The 26430-nt window shown below is 38.6% G+C and overlaps 1 protein-coding gene across 2 annotated transcripts in view; it reads left to right on the forward strand.

Moving 5' to 3' along the window:
• The first annotated feature begins 1249 nt into the window (after positions 1-1249).
• The window catches only part of neo1b (neogenin 1b), a 133989-nt gene continuing 108808 nt past the window's right edge, over positions 1250-26430 (forward strand). Inside the window, exon 1 of one of the 2 annotated variants that reach the window (XM_079603622.1) lies at positions 1250-1748. In XM_079603622.1, coding sequence (XP_079459748.1) covers positions 1673-1748 — 76 coding nt within the window. In that variant the 5' untranslated portion in view covers positions 1250-1672. The remainder of the gene's footprint in view (positions 1749-26430) is intronic. The other variant, XM_079603621.1, reaches the window with a different exon arrangement.

Genomic DNA, 26430 nt, shown 5'->3' on the forward strand with positions numbered 1-26430 from the left:
TTCAGTGTGTGTGACTCATACACAGGTATCCCTTTGTTCTTAGTGAGGATACACATTCTTTATGAGCCGTTCACCCACAGGGAAGACAAGCAAGTGCACTGTGTCCTTGGATTAAATGCTGAATTTCAAGACCCAAGGGCACCTGTGCTCCTATCACAAGTGATATTACGTGACGTCTCTGCAGTGCACCATGGACTTAGTTTCCATACATGATGAGTATAGAAAGTTTATGGTGAAGTCCATTTAGCAATCTTTCAGATATGAAGGAGGCCGGATGTCTTGAATCTGAAATCTGGAGACATTACTGCACACTTGTCAGTCAAAAACAGGTCATTTTCTTGCCCTCAGGTGCTATTCTGCATGGTAACCAGTGGATGGCACTAGAAGTAGCTAATCGTATACAACATTCTCTTGCCAAGCACTTTTCTTTTAATTGATCAATTGGTCATGACGTTTGTTACCTAATTCACCCTAGGTTCCTGCAGTTTTTGGTTTTGAATAGTGGTTTTGAAAGTTAAATCAGGTATGTGGCAAATACTTCAAGACACGTTCTCGTTTTGTTCTGCATTTTAATTTGAACACAAACATATTTCAGGGTTAAGGACTCAAATAAGGCAACAATAGGTGTCTGATTTATCAACTGCATCCCTGTGGCACTGGCAGTAATGTATTTAGCAACTTATGTTTTCATAAAAACACAGTGACTTTCAGAGGTTGTGTGTGCTTGCAGTATGATTAAAAAATGGTAATGTCTCTTCATGTAATGTTATTCACATCCCTGCTGAATAAAATTAACACCTAGGCTGGTTTTAGCTAAGACCAACCTGGTCAGCTAAGAAAAAGTGTCCAAAACCTCCCTAAAGCCAGCCTGGGAGACCAGCTAAAACTAGCCAACCAATTTAGGCTGATTTTAGCTGTTTTTCCAGCTGGGATACCTTATTTTATTCATAAACTAAAAACTATCATTATAAAATTGTACCAATATAAAAAATATATATATATAAAATGTACCCATGGCTCAAAGAAAGATATATATTTGCTATTTAAGCTACTAAAATATAGTTTTATTTTAAACAAGTAGTGTGAATCCTATGCAGCCTACACTGGGATCCAGATGTGCGCATGCGCAATACGCACCAACACACCGTGATTTTTGACTTTCCCGGGCCAAAAAAAAATCCAGAATCCTGTGAGAATCCACGCCTTCTTTTTCACGGACCAATACCCACTACAAACCCCAGTCTCCAGCACCGCACGCCGTGTGCTTATGCTGGATACTCCACTGCGGTTCCGTTAAATCTGTTGAACGCACGTTGAGAAATACGCCGGTCGGTCTTTTAAACGCTTCGGGACCGATTTGCAGCCGCTGCCTTTGAGGGTCGGCTGTGGATTGACTTAATGCCTCCGTTAAAAGCCCTCCTCGGCTTTTTAAGTTCAAGAAAACACCCGGACTCTTCGGCGTATCGCCTTTGACTTTTGCAGGAGAATTAAATGTTTATTTTTTTGCCACCGGCGGAGCGCGAGATCTTGCCGGTTTGCGGACGATGCTCAGCGTTTTTGTATAAAGCACCTTGTCCGTTCTAGTCGGTAAAACTTTACCCCAGAAAGCACAGTGGATAACTTGTGCATTTCTCCGAGATTATTTTGTGTATTTTTTTTACCTCAGAAAGTGATGGCGGAGCGGAGGGCACGGCTGCTCGTGTTTTTCACAAGTCTCATCGTTCTCCGGTTCGGCGGTGCGGATAAAGGTAAGTTCCGTGTCTCTCGTCCGTTATTAACGTTACGTGCGCCGCGCGGCATCGACAAATCCCCGCTAATGATAACGTTCAACGTTTGACAGTCTGTTCCTTCACTAACCATTTATACCATCTCGTTTACTCTGATTTTTACCCTGATGTTTATCATGCACAGTCTGGTTACTCTGGTTACATATTTATTTATGTTTAGCTCATTATAGAGTTGTTAAACGCATGAAGGTTTAAATTCTGCAAGGGGTTATACATGAACTTGCTATTTTGTGACCGTGACTAAGTAAATCACCACAGGTTGCTTTGAACGTAATGTGTATTGTAACCTTAATGTCAAATTAGCAATAGAGGATTTTGCCAGGCTTAAGTCAATGATCTATAAGCCATTACAGATGTGGAGGCTGTTGGTAAGTAGGCATTTGAAAGAAGAGCACTTGTAGAAAGCATCCATCCGTTCATCCATTTATCCATCCATCCATCCACCCATCCATCCATCCACCCATCCATCCATCCATCCACTCCAGAACAATGCAGTAGGTTGCTCTTGACCTCGCCTAAAAGAGAGCGGTTGAGAGCCTAAAGGTTATTGATTGATTGTTGATGGTAATGACAGGGTCAGACATTTGGGAACCTTTACTGTTGGGAATGATGAAAGGGAATTTTCTGGGTGACTCAAATGAAGATCAGTTCCCTCAGCTAACGTTACTGCCTCTGAGATTGCTGTGAGGTGAATATGTAAAATGACACCAAATGTTTTAACAGGAGAAATATTAGCTTTTTTTGTTTGTTCTTTGACTTAAATCTATATCATTTTATGATGATATATGATGAAAGAAGTATATCCCCCCCTAAATAAGAATCAGATGTATTTATTGTTCTTATCATGGTTGGAGAGTTCTCGGAGAATCGCTTTTTATTTTTCAAGCTGAATGGCGTATGTTTAGTCTTGTCTTTTCTGTGTTTTAAAGGATTCTAGATAGGGCTTGAATTGGTGCTTTGTACATGTGGCCATGCAGTTTCGAGTTACTAATCATGGCTTCCCTCTGAAAATAAGTTTTTGTTTATTTGAAACACATTTCCCTGAGGTTTCAGACATGCAGACTTTAAAGCCAAGCCACAAGTCCTCTCTCAAAGATAGTCTGCTTGTAAATTCACAATGTTTTATAGAGTTTTGGAGATTTCTTGTTGGTGCTTTAGTGGGGGGAAAAAACCCTTGTCAAACTGAATTAGGCTCTGCACTTGTGGTGCAAAGCTAGTTTATTTCAATATGGATTAAAAAAAGCTGCCTTTCATACAGGACATATTCTTGAATTCAGAAATCGCTAGATGAAGTGGAACATAGAGAAATGTTTTTAAAAAATTAACTCAATAGAGTGTCTTACGCCAGAAGTCCGCTCTAAAAAATGGTCTACTTCACTGGCTATTCACAAAATGCTTTATAGGCATATGCAAAGTAGTTGGTTTGATGGAAAGTCCTTGTGATTCAACCTTTCCTATTGTATGGTTTTGTTTTAGTTTAGATTTGACATGCAACAGTTTAGCAGAAGCATGACTTATGAGCTTGTTTTGTCCACACTTCTGTCTGTCAGTAGCTACATGCTGTTAATAATCTTATTGATAGCTCATTTGGAATGATAATAATAATTTGGTGGTGGATTAAATAATTGCCATGCAAACCTTTTGAATCTAACAAGTTATGATTACAATGCTACTCTTCACGTTTACGGAAAGTTTGTTAGTTAGTTTATCGCAAACGGATACAAAAACATTTAGCTGATTCACAGCCTGCTGACAGGACAAAAAACTTCTTGCCATTATGATTATGAAGACACTAAATGATGCATTTTGCCTGCACAGAAAGTTTGTTTTTATTACGTTATGCACATTTGTATTTTTATCCGTAAGGCACATTTCAATGAGACATGTAAAATTTGCAATAAGAATAAATGGATTCAGATGGAGAAAAATCTGTGCACATAAACGTGAGAAGTGGTGGTTCTCTCAAAGACTTTAATTTTCTTGTGTTTTACTGCTCAAAGCCCCCCTGTGGTGAAAATCAAGCTTTTAATGTTGCTCAGGGTGAATTTAAGGTGATTGGGACACTTTTTGCCATTGAGATGACTTGGGGAAAAAAGTTTCCCAATCAATCAGAATTCACCCTATATGTCTGTGGCTTTTTAAATCTGAATTTAGCCTACATGGTTTGTCTTAAAGCATAAGTCGACAACATTGCTGAGTATTTTCTCCTTAAAACTGCAGTGAACCAAAGACAGTCTCAAAAACACGGTTTGGTGTTTCTGACGTCACAAACTACTTTGTAACCAATCAGATCAACGTGTGATCGTCAACCAGTGGATCTCTGAGCTGAGTGAGTGAGTGGAGACGGGGCTCGTTTGCATATTCAGAGGACAACGTATACTAAATAAGGCAAGGGTGTCGAGTTACATTCAATATATTTTAAGGTGTGAATTTTTTTTTTTTCAAGGAAAAAATGCTTTGTCATTTTGGTGATCAAAGATGAATTTTAAGGGATAAAATTAGTATACAGCGGGACTTTAATAATGATGCATCATAGAAGTGCTAAAAGGTTTATCAGATGAAAACCATCTCTTATGCCACTTTGAGAATGGGTCACAATTGTCATGCAGTCTTTGCGTAATTGCTTTTGGCACAGCAGGTAAACGGCACAAATGGAGACATCTGTAGCCATCTCCATCTCTCATTAGCTGTGTGTGTGTGTGGTTTGGGGGGGTTGGAGGGGGTATGGTATGGAAAGCAAGCTTAATACTCATCAATGTCAGGCTGAATGATTGAATGACATTTTAGCGCATCCAGTTGACCCCTCCCGTTGCCTCTGCTAGTGGGATATCAACAGCAATCTCATTCACAAGGCTAGAGGGTAAATTTGTGAATCTCTGCACTCACTCAGTCACTCTCATACTCTCGTGGTCTGGCTCTTTGCGAGCGTGAGGCGCGTAGCCATTTTCTTGCCGCCTGCAGCTGGTTGAGAAGGCGAGACAAACACATTCATCGTGTGTCTTATCTGTGTGCTCTTGTCTAAGTGTGACTGGCAGTGGGCAACAGAGTGTTTGGTTCTCCCCGCAGCTGCTTATCAATTTGTAGAGATTTCACCTTCTAGATCGCCTATGGCTGACTGATGTGGTGTGTTATTGTAGACGTAGTTGTGAAGTGTGTCGCTTTGTGGTTGGATGGAAAGACAGGTAATTTGTTGTTTCAAGAATGATACATGTCTGGACCCTGCATGGAGCCTTTTGTTAGATCCGAGTCATTTGAGAGTTAAAGTACCAGCTTGACAGAAAAATAAAGTTTTGCAAGGCGGTCATTGAAATTCCACAGATTTCTGACATTAAAACAGCTTGAACCACTTGACAGTACAGACTGTGGAAATAGTTTTCTAGATCATATCTTACGTGTGCTATAAACTTTATTTGTCTTTTCCACAGATTTTTGCATTTAAAACAACTTGAACTGCTTATTGTACAAAACATCATACAAACCAGGGTTGTGCAGCATTCAGTATCTTTTGAGAATATATTGAGAATAAATTCCTATTTAATTTATGAATTGAGCTTGCAAACAGGATGCAGAACTGCAATTTGTATGAATGTAAGGAAGTAGAAGTAAAGAAAATGAATTAATGTAACTATTTTAAGAAACATTTTAATGTTTGCTTCACAGTCTTTAAGTTTTTTAAATCTCTAAAACACTTTGAAGTTTGAAGGCCTTATGGACAGATCGATATATAAGTGCCACACATAGAAATTATTTTGTTTATATATTTCATCATATTTTAACTAACTTTTGTGGATTATGGTGGAGGAACACTTCCTTTCCCAGAATGCATTACCTGCAATTTCCTGCCATTCCAGTTCAATTTCCTAATCTAAATCAATTTAAATTCCAGTTCATGAATTGAAAGTGAGCCAATTCTTCATTTCTGAATTTTGTCCAAGCCTGGTACACACTCTTTCTAGATAATGTTTTAGATGTGCTATATAGTATGTATAAACTTAAAATACTTTTTTGTATGAGTTAAGTGAAAGTAATGGCATCGTCATTGTTATTCGTCTCCATTCTTACATTTATTTTGGGTGCAAGTTGTGATTGGTCACGTTTTTAAACTGTGATTAAAAGCCGAATGAACACTCTTGCTTCATTGCAAGAAAAAAAAAAAAATCTAGTTTGTTCTAGAGCTGAAAAGTTAAGTTTGCAAATACATTTTAGTCTGGAACACGTGTTGAAATTGTGGTTTGGTTTTATGGAGCCACTGAGATCCATGAGTGTGGAAAGGATGGAAAATTCCAGCAGGAGTGTTGCTGTTTGCATTTGGTCGACGTATTTGTCCTTCTCAATATAGCTTTTCACTAGGCGGACCCTCACTCTCAGCCTCTTACTGGGAGAGGTCAAAGCCCTGAAAGACAGGGGTCACCCTTGATTTCTCCTTCTGCGGTCTCGGTGAATAGAGGACTCTTGCTGGTTGTTATTGCTTCTCCAACACCTCTCCTGGTTTTTTTTTGGATCCTGCTTGTAAAGAATGTCTAGATTGAAGGCGGCTGTGGCGAAGGAATCATTTTAATGAGGTCAGGAGAGATCTTGCTGAGAGGATCCCAGTGTTTGACCCTTGCTGTGAGGGTCTAGATGCATGGCTTTTGTATGGATTGAAGGTCTTAACAGCTGTCTGTGAGAACCTGAACAAGACATAACAAAACCAGCTCTAGTTGTACACCAAATCACCCAAAATCCAATTTGACATATGCTTGATTTCAATCTGTTCTTGCTCTTTTTAGTTGATATTATGGATTTGTGTCCATCAAAGCTTTCTCTGGTAAGCCTCCATACTGATGCTCCTCCATTTTCCCCGTTATCCTGATTATTTGATCATTTGTCCTTACAAACTCGGCATATGTTCTGTGTCGAATAGCAATCACTCCTGTTCACCCCCTTCCATAAGTGCTGTGGTTTTCCCATTGGGTTTAGCAGGAGGCTATGAATAATGGAAGAGAACCTTAGCTGTCTCTAAAACGGTGATTAATTGGTTTAATTTGATCATGTTGTACCGTTTGGGCTCCATACACCACCTGATTTGTCCTCTACCTGCTAATGTCTCGGCAATGAATGCACACTTTGACCCTCCTGTAAATGAATGTCCACTTAAAGAGACTGAAAATGTCATTATTTACTCACTCACACTTATGTCGTTCCACAAACTGAAAAAGTAGATCTTTTGAAGAATCAATGGGGTACAAAAATATGGATTGGACTCCTTTCACTTACATTGTATCAAAACACAGACATTTCTCATCTTTTTTTGTTTCACAGAGAAAGTCAGACAGGTTTGGAAAGTCATGATGGTGAGTAAATGATGACCGAACTTTCATGTCAGTGCTTCAGAAGATTGAAATGGCTCCATATTTTAAGGAACTTGGTACTGATTTCTGGATCGAGTCGTGTCTTTTGAGCTGGCCTTTCGAAAGTAAATGCAATGGCCTGACATGGTAATTGATCTCTGATTGGTAGGTTTGTGGGTCTGTAACCATGGAGAGAGTTTTCCAGTTCTCCAGGCCACATGCTAGATGCCTCCCGCTGATATCGGCTCACTTAGTCTCTGTAGGGAAGGCAAATTACTGCCATTCTTCTGCAGAAACCTGCTGAAATGTAGTTAGCCATTTATAGGTCTGAACCTAATTTAATGGATGGCCTCACTCTAACTCAAAAACACAGGTCGTTAGATTAGTTATTGATCATTTTTACTGCTCTAAAATGTTCGTTGTTATCTTGGCAAACCTCAACTTTTCCTGAAAATACACCTTATTGTGATGCATCCATTGACTTAAGTATCTGAGAGCACGCTAATGTCATTCTGTGTAGCTTTTAGCCACTGTGCTTTGATTGTTTCTTTCATACCTTGAGCAAAGCCACAATCCCTATCTAAACCAATCTCAATGTTGTCTTGCTTCTTACAAATGATACATTTAAAAAGGGCAGCCAAGCTTACCTTAATGTCCCTTTGTACTCCACATTACCGGAAGGCTATAAAGGGCATCCACGCTTAGAGACGACTGGCGAATGATAAACCGGCCTTTCCTCCTCATTAGCTTTATGGAAGAGAGACGGGCTTCGCTTGACCCTTGAAGAGCTGATGTTGGCGATGTGGAGGAGATAGCAGAGGTGTGTTTGAAACATAAGTATGTTACAAATTGTTGTGGAATTATTAAAAAGTTAGTAACTCCATGTAGGCTGTTTGCCTGAGGCTCTTGCTTGTTTGTTTGTTTGTTCTTTTTTTAAACATTGTGGCCCATTTTTAGGAGAACTTTGTGTTCTTGTTCTTTAGCATTAGACCTACTGTTAAGTTTTCCTGTTGCAAGTCAAAATTTGCATGCAGTTTACGAATATGCAGCAACTAATTGTCACCATCCTTCTGATATGTAAAATACTTTTTGATTTAGTATTCTTTGAAACTTGCCGTTCCTGCTGTGAACCCAAATGAGGTAAGTGAAAATAAGAGTGGTTGAACTTTCCACAACTAACATAATTTTTATCCAACTGCTGAAGGAATGATCAAATTACCTGAAATATGTAATAAATAATCATGCTAGTGTTTGTAGTGGTTTATGAATGACAGGCCAAATTCTCCATTGCAGAGACTGAGTGCCTGCTGATGGGAATTAATTTAATGATAGTGTTGTTTTCCTCATGTTGTCAGGACGCCAATTAATTTCATCCTCAAGTATAGCGGCAGATCGCGAATATTTCGCAGGTTTATCTCGGAAGCTGTATGTAGCCTTGCATCTGAAATAAATTGCTGTTTTTGCTAATTAGACATGATTGAAGGCATGTCAGGAGTACATGGAAGTATATACATAGTTATAATGGCAGGACACATCCATCAAACATGCACCGACTCCGTGAACTCCTCCCAGGGGACACTGATTAACCCTTACCCGGGATGAAATACATAAATTGTTTTTTTCTGCAACCCCCACCCCGCCGTTAGCGTGTACTGTCTGTTGTTGCGTATATGAAGGCCAGGACGTGATTTAATCATTGGTGGTTTATACGCTGTTCTTGGTGCTCCGTCCTTGCTGTGCATACATCAATTACACACACAGACGCACATGTGCTTTAATAAGCCTGCAAGTGTGTTGTTGCCAGTAGTGGTGTCACTGAGACTGATGGTTGTGACAGCAGGCGGGTGATAATTAACCAAGATTCCTGCTATTCGCTTTCTATCTCACACACACACACACACACACTTCTGTATGGCGCTGGATAGAGGTAGGATACATTGTGTGTGCGCATCTTTTTTAAGGGGCACAAATGGTGCACTAAACAACCCAGGGTCGTTGGTTCAAGTGCTCCCTCAGGGCAGGGCAGGTGACTAGCATTAGCTAGTGGGTGGTTTGTCCCGGTCTAATTAAATCTTAGAGAAGTAGACTCCACATATCCTTTTGCTAAGACATTAGATCTGCCCTTGATCATCCTGGGGCTATTAATATATTAAACAACATGTAATGAAGCACATTAAAGGGTCTTTTAAACCACATTCTCGTCTCCTTTCACATATTTTAAGAGAAATGTAGACTTGATTTTTATCTAATTAATTGATTTGATGTGTTTTGTATCAAATTGGAGTCAGATCTAAATGTGGATTGTGGGGATCTACTCTCCTCCTGAAACACACTTTTGAGGATGGTTTTTGTTGAATATAGATCACCCTCGAAAGTAGGGCTGCATTGTAACGGTTAAACGGATAATTTTTGCTCAAATTATAATTGCGATTATTAAACTCATGTAGACTTGTTTCCAGTGCAGAATAACAGAAATTGAAAATTGAAAAACCAAAACCTTTTTCAGAATTAATAACCAGTGGACTAATATCACCAACGATAATGCTTAGGCTAGTTAATTGGGAGAAGTAGAAATCGTGATCATGACTAAAATACGATTAATCATGCAGTCCTACTCCAAAGTATCTCCCAGCGGTAACTTTTCCACATTTGTTATTATTTAATATAGAACACATTAAAGCCATAACATTGATGTTAACCAGCTTTTAATTATTGCTTTAACTACTGACAAGTTTTTAGGCTGAATTACCTACAACAGGAACCCAAAATAATGACTACATTTTGACTTGACCTTAACAAATATCCCCACACATCCCATTGGAAAAGGAAAGTCATTTTGTGTAGAGTGATTTGAACTTAATTTAACACCCCTTTGACAGGTGAGCAGTGTTTCTCGTATTTAAAGAGCCAGTAAAATTAGTTCTGGAGTAATGGTTCTCTTTGTGTTTTCAGAGGCTTTCTGAGTGCCACAGTTTGTTACACTGATGAGTTTTCCTATGGGGAAGCTATTGTGCGTTATGCAGGAAGCCAATAGGAAGAGCTGATCATCTGTCTGAACTGCCTGTGTAAATATGGCCCTGGGTGGGCGGCTGCTGTGTGTGTGCACATGAATGAGTTGAAAGAGTTTGTATTTTGGTTTAAAAGACCTGAGATGAGAATAACAGACATGGTCTAATAAATTTGATGTGAAAAGTCTGCAAGAGCTAGAAAAACCTTACATTTCAATGGACCTCATTCATTAAACTCCAGTACAATGAATTTGTGTAAACCCATTCATAAAACGATTTTCTTAGTCACATTAAACTCGATGCTGAAAGCTTTTATGAACAATTTACGCAAATACAATATTCAAAGGCCAAATAAAGTTCTTGGGTAAATCGTTGCATTAAATTCAACGCAATGCTTTACATAAAAATGCTTTTACAATCAATTTAAATACATTTTCAATGGGCAAATGCTACTACATCTCCTCCAGGGAAAGTCTGTTGCCACATTTTTTTTATATATGTTAGCGAACAACACTTTTACAAGGTCTGCAATGCTTTCCTCAGGAAACTTTTGTCTTGTGAAGGCCTCAAAATAACCTTGTTTGTGTGTGATGCCGCCCCTCGTGTAACATAAGATTTGAGCAAAAGTTCAGAATCTCGGTTTACTGTATTCTTCATCTGTTCATTGTTACGATCTCTGGCATCGTATTGGCCCTGACGGTGAATTACGGCATGTAATTGAAAAGCGATGGGGGGAATTTAACGACGTGTACGGCTCCCCGGTGACCTGTGGAAAGTGTTCGCTTCCCCTTATTTTCCCCTTTTCCGCATCCGATGCCATGATTGATGGCCACAGTGTTTATCCAGAACCTCAGCGAGGAAGAGAATGATTGGCCGTGACCAATTCTGTTAGTTGTTGAGGGGTGGGGGTTTAGAGGCTCGCTTTTGTCCCATGATACGTCTGTGTCGTTTCAGGACGTGCTGTAGTAATGAAAGCCAAGGGCCCGTTTATAAACACATCGTCAGGGAAATTGAAGCTGTGCTTTTAAATGCAGATGATTTTGAAGCTCCATTATTGTGGTTAACCTTCCTTTCTAGCTTATCTCACCCAGAATCCTCAGAGGAGAGCCGCTCGGAGCTGTGAGTCATCGCCTTTTTGTTAGATTACGTGGGTGTCAAAAGCAGTGAAAATATTGCATCCTTGCATGAGTTTAGGAATTGCAGATGCGACTTTGAGATTCTTGAAATGCAAATGTCATTGGTGCCCTCAACTCTAGGAACGTTATTGCTGGAAGAAAGTCTTTGTCAGACTTTCCAGGAAACGTCGTTTGTGGGTGACGCCTTGTTTAATTAAGCTTTCTGGTTGGCTTCCAGTTATTTAATTCTGCCATCATATACCTTCCCTAAATTGGAATTACTAAATTTCTACCTTTCTAATGCACTGAAAAGGCTCAAGTTGCATTGAACTCTATGGAGAGACTATAACTTTGAACCAACTTTCAAAGCACAGCCAATGATTACTGGACAATTTGAAATAAACACAAATGGGAGACTGCATATCAAGATTCAATGAGTTGTACTACACTATAAAGATATGACATTCAGAGTATAATCATTGGAATATACACATTCTATGCTAATAAATACATGTAAATTGTCTTCCTGTAACCGTTTTCATGTTGTGGTTGAAATGTGTTTGTGTTGTAAGTGTATTGAATCTCTGATGTAGGGCTGGGTACCGAGTCTCGATACTTTTTAGGTACCGACCGAATTGCCTCGATACTATCGAGTATCGAAAAATGACATGTTGTTCGGTTCCAGATTTCGATACCTAAGGAGTTAACTCGTCAACGTCAGTGCTCAAACAAATACATATGAAATGCACAACGACACACATAAAGTCGCTCACGCACATACACACAAACTCTATTCACACGAAACGCGCGGAACTCTCCGCGCACACTCATATGAGACGCGCGCGCGCACGCACAAACTCTCGACACGCATACTTGAGACGCGAGCACACACACACACATACACACACACAAACTCTCCGTGCACATATTCATAGACGCGAGCACACACACACAAACTCTCCGCGCACATATTCATATGAAACGCGAGCACACACACATAATACCTTAAAGATGTGGAAAAGTCGATCAAAAGTGTGGGTACATTTCTCCAGGCTCGATGCCAACAGCGCGCGATGCAGTATTTGCAGTAAAATAATTGCTGCAAAGACCGGTACCACGACAAATACGATGAAGACCTTGACAGTGCACGGAGTAAACATAAGAGCAGAAAGTTGCTCCGTCTTCGACTGGTAAATGAAGAGATACCTTGTTGATCATTCCAGTTTTTATATTGCAATAAATAATAACCTACTGAATGTACACTGCCGTTCAAAAATGTGTTGGTTAGTCCGAATTTTTTTTCAGTAAGGATGCATTAAAGTTATCAAATGTGAGATTAAAACATGTGTAATGTTACAACATATTTAGTTTTTAAATAAATGCTTTTCTTTTGATTTTTTTTTAGTCATCAAAGAATCATGAAAAAAATGTATCATAGTTTCCAAAATATTAAGCAGCAAACTGTTTTCATATTTCTGAAGGGTCATGTGACACCGAAGTAATGATTTTGAAAATTCAGCTTTGACATCACAGGAATAAATTACATTGTGAAATATATTCAAATACTATTTTAAATTGTAATACTATTTCACAATATTACTTAGGTTTTACTGTTTTTTTATTTAAAAAATTCAGCTTTGGTGAGCATGAGCTCTTTATAAAACATTTTTTGTTCCTTTGTGCTCTGGCTAAGGAGCATGAGTCAAACTGAAAAAATAGAACCAAAGTTTTTCTGAGGTAATGTTTAATGTAATCTTGTTAAAATGGATTTCATAAAATTGGTATCGAAAAAAGTATCGTTAGGAACCGGTATCGAAACTGAGGTATCGAAATTGGCATCGGATCGAAAGATTTTGAACAATACCCAGCCCTACTCTGATGCAAGTGATGTGAGGAATAGTTCACCCAAAAATTAAAATTAGTTATTTATTCACGCTCATGTTTTAAACCCATTTCACTTTTTCTTCTGGAGAACCTGAAATAATATATTTTGAGAAATGTCTGTTGTTTTTTTGTCCAAAAAATGAAAGTCAACTGGACCCACCCAATGTTGTTGAAACTTTAAACTTCAACATTCTTCAAAACCTCTCCTTTTGTGTTCTTCAGAAGAAAGTCATACAGTTTGGAACAACATAAGAGTGAGTAAATTATGACAGAATTATTCTTAATGGGTGATATTATCCGTTTTACAGCATCTCAGGATGTTTTCAAAATGTTCTTTATTTCTGTACAATTTATTTTTGCTATTGAATCATAGATGTTTTGATTAATGTGTCTCCAAGGTCTCACCAAAGCCATGGTTTATTTAGACCCCTGACACACATGTAGCCTTCCTTTTAAACCCTCGAGCTACATTCTCTCTTTTTCAATGTTGTCCTTTTTTATGTTATGATGGATTTATCCACTGAAAAAACAATTTACTTTCCCGGTGCAATTTTGCCTTGACGACAGTGATAGATAACAGAGATGTCAGTTTATTAACAGTTCCTGAGTAGTTTATTCCGCTCGCTTTGAGGACCAGGATATGTTTTTTTCCCCTCCCATCCAGAGATTTTGAGCATACATTTCTTTAAAGCCGTTCTGAGCGCCTGCTGAGAAGAGATAAAAGGAACGCAGTGGAAGAGGAGAGTTCGACTCTAATGGAAGGGGCAGTTGCAGACAGGTGCGAAAGAGAAATAAAGAATAAAAAAACAGAGATGGAGATGAAAACGAAGCCATGGATGGCTAAGTTCTCAAGCTTCATGATCCACCCAGCATGGGCTCCACCTAGAGATTATTTCTGATATAAGATCATTCCTTTGACCTACACCAAGAAAAGAAATCCAGTTAGTCTTTGTAATAAGACCTGGGAGCCACTTCTGTCCCTGTCCATCCATACCTGTTTTTTTTTTTTTCTAGTAGAAATTGAGACAGAACCAATGTTTGTGCACCTTTTATTTTACAAACCACAAACCATTCATGCATACAGACTTTCAAAACCTAGTGGTGCAATGATATGCTCTAACTGGTCCAAACTTGGACTGTTAGTGATTTAAAAAACTATCAATATCTTCAACAATCAAAACATTTTTAATCTTTTATCATGAATGCTAGCCTGGCTCCGCCCTCCTCAATTAAAAATTTTCTTCAGTATGTTGTCTGGGTTTGAGGTGTATTCTTGGGTTTTTACCAGTCTAATCAGCGAACAGAGGGAGTGGCTGAGAACGACAGTGCGCTAGTTTGAGTTGAAGTTTCGTCACGACCAAACAGTAGTGATTAGATCCAGTTATGGCAGATCCAGAGTGGCTCTGGGCAGATCCAATCGTTTTAAACTTCAACAGAATACCCGCCTTCAAGGAAGTTAAGGCTTGTCAATGGGGAGTGGCCAGACTCACTGTACAAATTAAATGTACGAGAGTCTGGTAGGGCCACGCTACATGAATGCTGTATTTTTAAGACTCTTAAGTTAAAAGCAGTTTAACTGAAAGTTGAGAGTGATTCCTGTGTGAACTTTTTGCAGTCAGGGTGAGTTGATGTTACTATAGTTGCTGTGATCCAGTCTGCAGATTTTGGTCAGTCGAAACTGACCGATTTAAAGGGATAAGTTCACTTTTTCTGTTGAAATTCTGTCATCATTTATTCACCCTAATAAAATAAAATACTATGGTTACCGACATTCTTCAAAATATATTCCTTTGTGTTCAGCAGAAGAAAGAAATTCATACAGGTTTGAAACAACTTGAGGGTGAGTAAATGATGACAGAATTGTAATTTTAAAGTGAACTATCCCTTTAAGGGTCGGTACTTCCGACTACGTCTTGCGTGACCTTTCCAACGTGATGATGTAATGCATGGCGCATCTCAGAGATGGTACAAGATGGGCATTTGTGGTTAAAAAGTATATAATTAGTATTTATTTTTAGAAAATGACATCGTTTCGCTAGATAAGACTCTTATTCCTCGGCTGGGATCGTGTCGAGACTTTGAAGCTGCATTGAAACTCACATTTGGACCTTCAAACCATTGGTTGCCATTGAAATATTATATAGAGAAAAATCCTGGAATGGTTTCCTCAAAAACCTTAATTTCTTTTTAATTAAGTAAATTATCAGAATTTTTATTTGAAAGTGAACCAATGTTTTTACAGAAAATGGAAATACTTTTTTTTTTTTTTTTTTTTGTTTTAAGACATGTTCAAACCAAGGATAACTATAACCATAACATTTTAATACTCATTCTAGTTCCAAGACTATAGTTCTAGTTCTCAACTATAACGCAGAGGAACAATATTATTAGAATTGCTTTCAGAATCACTGATGAACGATAAAAACATTGACAATTTCATCTAACTTTAAAAGCAGCAGTTATTTTTAAGTGCTTTATTGCACTAAACTAATGCTCTCTGTGTGTGTGTGTGTGTGTGTGTGTGTGTGTGTGTGTGTGTGTGTGTGTGTGTGTGTGTGTGTGTGTGTGTGTGTGTGTGTGTGTGTGTGTGTGTGTGTGTGTGTGTGTGTGTGTGTGTGTGTGTGTGTGTGTGTGTGTGTGTGTGTGTGTGTGTGTGTGTGTGTGTGTGTGTGTGTGTGTGTGTGTGTGTGTGTGTGTGTGTGTGTGTGTGTGTGTGTGTGTGTGTGTGTGTGTGTGTGTGTGTGTGTGTGTGTGTGTAATTTACAGCAAGCAGTTTTCCTTGTTCTGCTTGGGATCAGTTATTTATTTCCTAATGCCTCAGCTGTGTTTTAATTAAGGATGTGTACTTGCTGCTCTGTTGGAAATTAATTTACATTTGCCTGAAAGTGAAAATAAGAAGTAATCAAAGACTGTTCAGATCAAAACCGGTGAGACTGCAGTACAATTTAAAAAAAAAAACTGCAGTGCAGCCCCTGTATCGAACAGATATTCACCATTGACCCAGTTTGCGTTCCTCTGGGACTCTAGAACCCGTTTAACCTTCTCCAGCTAATGATGGCGGTCAGGTAGGAAGCGCAGGCATGGGACGGTGAGAGAAAGTGTGGGTATTATTAACTTTGTTTTATTAGACGACTCCCTATGGGTTCGAGTGCTTTGAGGTGCGAGTGTTAATTGGTGTTGTTTTAAAAGCCTTTGTTCTAAAGAATAACAGTGTGCAGAGTTGGGAGACCAGCACACTTTTTCTTTGATATGATTATGCTGATAGTCCGTATAAGGCTTTTGAATTAGTGATTCGATCATGGCGGCAGCACCAAACATCATGTAAATGGGGTCCAAAATGTAAACCACACTCGCAGCGCTGGCTGTGGTCTTCTGCGTGTTTATTCTGGCATTGTTCCTGCAGACACTTTGCTTTTCTTCTTATCTCAGACTGCCATTCACCTGAGTGTTTCTGTGCGTGTGATTGTTTTGCTTTGCAGTGTGTTTTCTCTCTGTAATAGCTTTTCTATGCCAGCCATGCTGAACAATCGTCATACATGATGAAGCCGTTTAAGATGGTCAGCATTGCCCAATAAGCATCAACACTTGGCAAATTAATTGAAATATACTTCTAAAATCTTCTTAACACATTGTCAATGGATAATGCACATATGTTTTGAAATAATACATATTTTTAGTGAATATTGTGCAAAATAAGAGTTTATATTTGATTGCAAAAGAACTTGATAATTAGAAAAATAGTCCTTAACAAAGTTTGAAACATTTCATACACCCCTTGCATGTTTGTTTTCAGCTACTAGTAAGATAACTTAGAGCTCCATTTGCCTTTTTTAATTACCGGTAGTTATGGGATATTTTCCCCAAAATCAGCACAGAAAATGCAGGAAAGTATGGGTATTATTAACTTTTAGTTTTATTAGACGACTCCTTATCGTCTAATAAAATTGGCCATTTCAATTGACCCTTCGCAGGGAGTTTGATTGACAGGTGATCTGACCAATCAAAATCCACCGAATCCTCCATTTTTGTCAGACAAACCAGTCAGGAGAGTTAGTAGATTAACATTGGAGGACTTGAACTTGAAAAACAAAGTATACTGACGACTTTCCGCGGTTGAAACAACATTCCTTCTGATGTTCATTCATGTTTATTTGCTATAAATGAACTAGAAGGAAGAGACGATCGGTTCACGAGCAGCTTTAACTGAGGCTCTATAGCGATCTGTCGCTATACGTTAAAAATATACGTTTATTTTACCGTAAAACAGCCTACAGTTAGACAATATATAATTTTTTTTTAGCTATTGAACCGTTCAGGTTTTGCATTTTTTGGACCCCCCCCACACACACCCTTTGTTTCCTAAGAACTTCCTTTACATGTAGTAAGAATCACTGTAAGACCTCTCATGTCTTTATCGGCCGACAGTTCGTTCAGATCTCCGTTTCCCATCCCATGAGACATGATTTGTTTCCTATTGTGATGTTATAACTCAATGTGTCCAGTTTGTGAAGCAGCTTCATTGTGAGGCTGAGCTCCAGTATTAAGTGTTAGTATTGTGTTTTTGGAGAGCTGCTCTCTCCACAGGGCTTTTGTCTGTCAGGCTCTGTCTGCTGCTGAGATGTTCGGTGTAAACCCGTCCTACACCACCGCCCCCTTCCCCTCCTGATGCCGCTGAACATGAGCTCCTAAATCAATGAGAAAAGGGCAGCTTGACTGTGATGGGCCTCACTTTAAAAGACCCAAGGAATGAGAGGAGGAGGGGCGGAGAGCCGAGAGACTACATATGTGGCTTTTTTCTTCATGTGTACACAGACATACACACAATCCAGAGGGGTTGGTGAACATCAGTCGCTTCAGTGCTATTCTCATGCCTCTCTTGAGAGAGAAAGAGACTGGAGACTTCAGCTGTGCAATTACTAAAAAGCACCATACAAGTATCTTAGAAGTAGTATATACACGACTCGTGCTATATTCCACTTCTTCTGAAGTTGTTTGATAGCCTAAATTTCAGTCTGCTCCACACACAAAGCTGTTTCAAAATTATTGCTCTTTACTTTCCCTATACATTCAAATTTGGCACATTGGACCGTTTTTTCCCCTTCATTTCAAAGTGCCTTTTTTTGACTGAAACCATAATTTTATATATATGTATGAAGACTTCAGATGCAAAAGCCTCTAAATGCCATCTGACATTTCCTTCCTAAATGAGCATTTTTATCAAGCTCGTATATTTAAGTTCAGTAATTTCACTTCAATGACAATTAATAGTCACTGGTCATTGTCATTGCCATTAAAGTGAAATAACTGAACATAAACATACAAACTTAATAAAAATAATCATTCTAGAAGAAAATTTCAGATGGCACTTAGAGGCTTTTGCATCTGAAGTCTTTATATATATACATATATATATATATATATATTTTACAGATGTGAAACTAGCTTATATGCAGTATATAAAAGCAAATATTTCTCAAATATATACATGCATGTATTTGTATTTATATATACAAAATAATTATACACCATACACACACCTATATCGTGTAAACACAAACTTTTATTTTGGATGCAATTAATCGTTTCACAGGTGTAATATTAGGCAATATATATTATTTTGTTATGCATTTTTAGATGCATAAATTACAATTTAGAGTTATTCAATTTTGAATGTAAGTATTGGCCTTTTATCAGTATTCTCCAGAATTTCCTCCAGAGAAGTTCCTCCGTCTTGTTTGTTAGTCTTGTCGGAATCAAATTGTTTTTCTTTTTCAGACTAGTAGCTACTTATAGTGCAGCTGATGATGGCGGACCACACACACACACACGCATACCATCAGAGCAGGTGTTCAGTAAACATCCCGCTTTAAGAGCTGTTCACTTCCTCAGCAGGAGTCTTTCAGCCTCCCACACACACACACACTCACTCACTGATGGCTCTGTGATGATTTGCATGTTATTGCTCTTTTATAGCTCAGGAGATATGTTCCTGGTTCAGTGCGACCGCATCTATGGCATAATGTTGATTGCCACAGAAAATAATTATTACTCATCAGTCTTTTTTCACTTTCTTTTCTTAATCGAGGTGAAAATTGTGGTTGGTTACTTAAAATGGAAGTGCATGGCCAATGCAATTAGCATTGTGTTTTAGAAGAATAGCCACATGAGTAATTTGATAGAATGAGTAGGGCTGCCCCCTAATAGACGAGTAAACATTAGTCAACGAGAAGAGGCTTAGTCGACCAACATTCATTCATTCAACATTGTTAGTCATTAGTTGCAAATAAAATAATCCATTCGTTCCATCCAAAAATTATCCATCGACCTCAAATATGGCTTATCAGTTGAAACATGTAAGTAGTAGCAACTTTATATGGCCTCTGGCTCTAACGTTAACTTAACTTGTATTAGCTATTATTAGGCGCATATAGTGTTTGTGCGGAGTGTGGAAGCTAAAGTATTAGCGCACTTACTGCTTGATATTGAGACGCCGGCGTGAACACTTGATAACAGCGGAAACAAGTGTAAACCGTTACACAGAGAAGAGTAATACATAACAACTACTTTTATTTGTGTACACTCACAATAACAACAAAACATTGTGCTTTTGTAAAATAAAGAACACACAGGATTCGCTTTCTGTCGTCTCGGTCTTCATGAACAGGAGCGCAGAAAGGTATATAATATAATAACTTCGTCCAATAGCTTCTTTAAATATTTGTAAAAGTGTATTAGTATATTCATTGACGAATGGCTACTAGTTGGCTAGTAAAATCTTTAGTCAGCGGCAGCCATAGTCATAACTATAAGCTGGTAGCTTTCACATACATGCAGGAATACTGTAAAGATTAATAAAGCACTATTTACCCAAAGGAATTATTTTGGTAATGCATAACCAGCCACCTAGAAAAGTAGTACCACTGCTAAATGGCCACTTTACAGCTCAAATAGTAAATGGGGTTTTACTGAATTATTAATGCAATTCATGAGCTTCATTTCTTCTTTAAACTCTATGGAACACTAGCGTGTGTGTATCTGAGTTATCTGATCCAAATCACTAAATATTGAATATATGCAAATACAACTGAGGGACAAATTACCGTTATTTGCGATATCTGAAATTACACCACTAGACCCGTAAGATTACCTCGTATTAAACTGGAAACATTCCTCTGTAATGGTGTTTTCGTCGGCACATTTCATGTTCATGTTGTGGTTTGTTCTGTTAGGAGGTCACTTGGAGTTTAACAGTTTGTTGTGAACGTTTTCCTCACAAATAGTGAAATATGATCCTTACGATCCACATTCTGTTGCTCACTCTTCTCCCAGCAAGCAATAGCCGTCATTTCACCGGTTCGGTTAACTACAGACCCGATGTAGTCCGTCTGTGAGTAACCCACTACTAGACTAAATAACCTTGAATTTGGTTACATGTCGTTTTTGCCAAAAATAACTTGTGAGATGTATGATATTCCATCATGCAAGCAAAGTCAAACAGCGATTACAAGGTGTTTGGTTTCATTTCTTTGACATGTTCTATGCAAAGCCTGTGCGTCTATTCTTGGGCGGTTAGATGTCTATACAATTTTCACTGACAGCCCAAATTTAGCCTTGTTTTAGCCTCGACGTCAGGGTTGTGTTTGGACGGCTATTAGGCGTCTTTTAAATTGCTTGCTGGGCTCTCTCTGCCTGTAAATTATTAGATTTGTGGTTTCTTTTGGATCATCTAATCGCACCGATGAACTCAAACCCTTTCCCGTCAGTAGTTCTCACTTGACTTGAGCCTGATTCTCTTCATCCACCTGCCTTTCTCCTGCCGGGTGCAGTCGCTGGGAAAATAGAGCTCGCGTGAAGAGCCACTCGAGTGAACAGCAGCTCTGAGAGAACAAGATGAAGCCAAACTCATATCTCGGGCTTGTATGAAGAAGCAAGCGGCTCGTTCTGTTTCGCTAGAGATGGACTGACCCTTATTTCTGAGCGACGTGGCCGTGCCATGAGCAGAATTCAAATGAGCTTCTTGATGTCAGCGCTGTGGAAAGTTCTGTCAGATCCCAAAGTAAACGGATAAAATATTTATCTGTCATAAAACGGATGGTTCCAGCTGTAAAATCTGATAGGATCAGCCACTTTGAAGCCATTTCGGCAACTGTAAACAGCCTACAGCCAAGCTAAAGAACTACGAGGAAGATGATTTATTATTATGTTCATTCATTTTAATTAGTATTTTTTACTTGTTTAGGATGGTGTCCATTCGCTTTGTTCGAATCATATATTGGCACTCCGTTGTTTAACATAAGCCTTTAGCATAGTGTTTTTACTGTAAGCTTATTTATAAGCTGGTGGTGCTATTGCAGAATGTCGTAGGTTGTTTGGACATGATCATATTTGCCCAGATGTTATTATTTTCACAAGACACAGATTGCTACAGACAGGTTGTACGTACATCTCTGTTTTTAGCAAGCCTGTGAGAGCAGCAGAAACGCTTGTTTCTGGGTCTAATGTTTGCTTTGATATGCGGTAAGCTATCTGGGGCCTTTGGCAGCGCTGTTGCCGCTGGTTTATTTATTTGAGGATGAATTATACACGCTGTCCTTAGTGGAAAAGCCCTCAACTTGAGTCTCTGAATTTGGGTTGAGAAACATCCGCAGAGTCTTTCTTGTCCTAAAGTTTCTCTTTGAATGCATGTGAATCTATCGGTTTACATATTGATATATATATATATATATATAGACATGTTATGTTGCATCTGTAAGTAATTGCTATTTGTGATCCTGGACGACAAAACCAGTCACAAAATTGAGGTTTCACGATTGTGCTGCATTCACTCACAAAAATACATGTTTTATATATTTCCAGTAGGAAATTTACTAAATATCTTCATGGAACATGATCTTTACTTAATATTCTAATGATTTTTGGCATAAAAGAAAAATGGATCATTTTGACCCATAAAATGTATTGTTGGCTATTGCCACAGATATACCCATGCGACTCGTGACTGGTTTTGTGATCCAGGGTCACATTTAGTCTCATACTTGCATAGAAGTTCGATTTTTCTAAAGTCTGTTTACTTCATCTCCAGAATCAATAGAAATTGCTCTTTGTTGTTGTCTGATCTAAGACCAGTTGTGATGCTTTATTTACGATGGATTCCAGTGGTGTTTGTTCACTTGAAGTCGCCCCGTGTCAGCGTTTAATGAAGACCCCTGCCTCGTGCTTCGGGTCTCTGGCCGTCGTTCTGTCAGAGCTGAGATTTTCACTGGCATCCAGGGCCTTTCTGCAAACAACTTTCTTCACGGATACCGCCATGCTCACTTCTCGGCTGGTCTTTGAGCCTCGAGTCACCATAGTGACGCTCATTAACTCTCCATTCAGTGCTAATTAATAACCCTTCTAAGACAGGGTTGGAGAAATGGCTCAGCGTGGGGAAAAAACGAGTTTGTCTCAGGTCCTTGACTACCTGTCATACAGTAAATTATTGTCCTTTCAGTTCCTGGCCCGCCTTCCCTGCTAATATAGCTGCATGTCATTTATTATTCTTGATTGAATTGGCTGCCACTCCGTGTCAAGTTATTATGAGGTTTCAAGAAGTCATTTGTTCTGCTGTATATGTTTAGAGTCGGTTCACAGTAGTTGTTTAAGGCGATGGGGTTTGATTTCTGTGAATCCGTTCGAACTGTAATAATTCAGTACATTATTTATATAGTAATGTTTTGGAAGAAATTAAATGCCTCCTTGTGATAATATAATACTATGTAAACACTTTAATGTAATGTAAAACTTTGATTTAAATTGTATAGTTTTTTAACTCTTTCCCTGCCTGCGTTTTTGTAAAGCTTCCGGCCACCGGCAGCATTTTTGATCATTTTCTCAAAGATATTGTGTGAATATCTGAAAAGAATGAACAGACCCTCTGCTTTTAAACAAAACAACATGTTTAATTCTAGCTTCATGCATTCTTTTTTTTTATCAGCACTTGATTGTGGTCATATTTTCAGTCATAAACTGTCTATGGTATTCAGAATGATGATCAAAACACAGATTGAGTAAATCAACACCCCCAAAGCTTCACGTCATTCGATAACGTTAGGCAGTTTTGATTTACATGCCGTTTAATGTCAATAATCATGTCATTTTACATGTGCATCTGCTTGCATATCAAAATCAGAAACAAGCGATAGCGTGTTTTGATAAGGAGATTATTTCCGAAGATGAGAAAAGCGGCCACTACCATATAACAGTGAAAACACAAAGCCAGAAATTTACGTCAGCGTTCTCATAAATGACGGAAAGTTTCATCGGTGGTGGGGGAAGAGTTAAATATTTTTCAATTACATTTTTGATTATACATTTTGGTGGATCAAAGAAATTGTGATGCATAGGAGAATTAACCCAAAGGTTGGGGTCACCTTGTCTAAACCAACGCTGAATTTCCTGCGGTAAATGCATGTGTAATAAAGTTACTGCGGGCTACGAGATAACCATGCATACGACAATATTGGCTTTGTAACCTTATCTCTGACAAGCCGTAGGATTTGTGCCAGTCAGTCTGTCCTGAAGGAGTGTGTGTGCGTGAGCAAGCGTGTCACAGCTCTTAAACATGTCCTGGCAGAGTTTGTTTGCTGGCGGGCATATCAAGTGTCTTTCAAAGTGTGTGAGCGCGCTCGTTTTCCACAAATGAGACTATGCCCTCGCGATCACCTCATGTGACCAAAGCAATTCCGGTTACACAGCGAGAATGTTTATTTATATTCGTGTTTTCTCACGTTCCTCCCCCACTGACACACGTACACTGTTCCCTGGCGAGCATCTCAGAGGATCAAGTCTCGTGTTATGGCAGCCTTTGCATTAAATTAATTTAGTTATTAATCGAATCCCTCTGTGCGGCACGATGCCGGTGTCTCGCTGTCATGGCGACGACCCACCTTGAGATCTATTTGCATTGTAATGGGATGTTAATCCAGCGTTTCTTCCCTATTCATCTGCATCGTTCAAATGCCTCCGCACCGAGATGTCAACTAATCCGACCTGGAGACGTTAAATCCACGTAAACGCTTTACAGTCTTGTGCTGACCTGGAGTCAGGGTGTCTGACAGTTTCAGTCAGAATATAACATTAGAAAAGAGTGTTAGGTGAGTTTTAGTCTAAACTCATTTCTGAGTGAAACGGCGTCCAAAACCACATACTTCCCTACTATATCCCTACCAAATTCACAGTACAGATAAAAGAGTAGGCTAAAAAGTACCTGGATGTCCAACTACTTCCAGCGAGATTCTGGTGTGCTTATGATACTATATAGAACATACTTTTTTAGCAGCCCTAAAGTAATTACTCAAATTCAAAATAAGTACCTACTCAAGAGAGTATGCGATTTCAGACGCTGCCAGTGTTTTTACTATGTCCGAAAGTCTTGGAGTGGTGGAGTTAAAAATGAAAGGCATGACTGATGTCAGCCAGAAATTAAAGTTGATAAAGACTGAGAGATGTGCAAATCAAATATGGTGAATATCTAGTGAGACTGTCATGAAAATTTCAACAATTCTTGACTTTTTGCACTGAAATTACATCGCAAAATGGGTATGCAAACAGGGTAGCACTTTATTTTACAGCCCTGTTCCCCATGCACATAATATATACTCATTATAGTAATTATAATAACTGGGTTATAACACTGATCCTAACGTTAACCCCTGTAGTTACCTTATATTACCCAGTACTTTATTAGGCAAGTACACGTACTGTAAAATAAAGCGCAACTACAAACAGTTTATTTTAATATATGAACGTGGTCCAGATCGTAGTTGGCGTTCTCTGATTCGTTAAATTGTGTCTCGCATGATCAGCAAGTGTTTTCTGAAGGTGAGTGTTGTGTAAATCCTCCAGTGTTGAAAGCATTGCGTTTGTGTTCACACTGAGATGTGAATCTTCACAGCAGAATGATGAAGCTGTGATTTGCTGGTTTCTTTCTCTGACTCAACATGCTGCAATTTCTTGCTGAACACTCGTTCCTGAAAGATTTATAGATCATTCTCTCTCCTTTTTTTTTTTCTTTTCCATGTAGCATGCCTCACTTTTCTTTCCTCCTTGTGCTCTCCCTTCGACTTCGGCACAGTTTTAATACATCAGCTCATTTCAGATTCTCGCCTTGAGATCATGTCAAGTTTATTATGTTGGCTTTGATTAACTTTTTTATGTCAACAGGTTCTACATAACTGGGTTATGTTAAACTAACATAATTTGTTCATGTAACTTCAACATCATGAAATTAAGTCATTTTAAGCGACCCAATTTAAGTAATCTCAAAGTTAATTTTTAAAGGTTTCCTGACATGATTCAGGTGCTTTTTATATTCATTCATCCATTAATATTTCATTTATTTTAGTGATACATAATTAAATTGATAGACTACAGCTAGCTATATGCTAGCAGGAGCACATTAGCATCTTAAATGCTAAGATTTACATGCTTTCAACCAAAGCAGTCATAAGTAACTGAATCAGTCCACAGCCAAACAAAATGCTCCACTCGTCTCCACAATGGTAACCCACTGTAATTTAAATGGTTCTAATAATTCCAACGTAATTGACCATTAAACACAATTACACACAAAGTTTTCCCCTTTTCTCAAAAAAAAACACATAAAATAACACTTCATTTTAACATGTATTCTCTCTTAATTCAACCATATGCAAAGCATGCTGGGAACTATCAAGCACCGCCCAGTTTCAGTTAATGCTACACAAATCATTCATGTAATGATCCAACACAAATGGATTAAGTAAACTTAAATTTGACATATATTTAAGCAGATTGAACACAATCAAATTAAGTTAGGGCAAAATGGCAGTAGCCACTCACTTTACCGGGTGTAAGAATTTTTTACTTAACATAAATGGTTTGTTTAGACCAGTGGTTCTCAACTCCAGTCCTCGGGACCCACTGCTCTGCACAATTTGTATGTCTCCCTTATTAAACACACCTGAATCACATCATCAGCTCGTTAGGAGAGACTCCATGAACTGAACTGAGTGTGTCAGATATGAGAGACATACAAAATGTGCAGAGCAGCGGGTCCCGAGGACTGGAGTTGAGAACCACTGGTTTAGACAACACGTTAGGATTTTGTACTGTTAAGTTGAGACATAATTACGTGGACCTTAATAGAAAAAAAAAACATTTCAAGTCAACAAACACAATTATTACAAGTAAACTAAATATAAATATATTATGTAAAGTGCACGACCTTCCTAGTTTTTTTTTTTTTTTGGAGTAGCACACGTTTCTGTTTAGTCACTCAGATTAAAGA

Source organism: Phoxinus phoxinus, assembly GCF_949152265.1.
Source record: "Phoxinus phoxinus genome assembly, chromosome: 25".
Classification (NCBI taxonomy): Eukaryota; Metazoa; Chordata; class Actinopteri; order Cypriniformes; family Leuciscidae; genus Phoxinus; species Phoxinus phoxinus.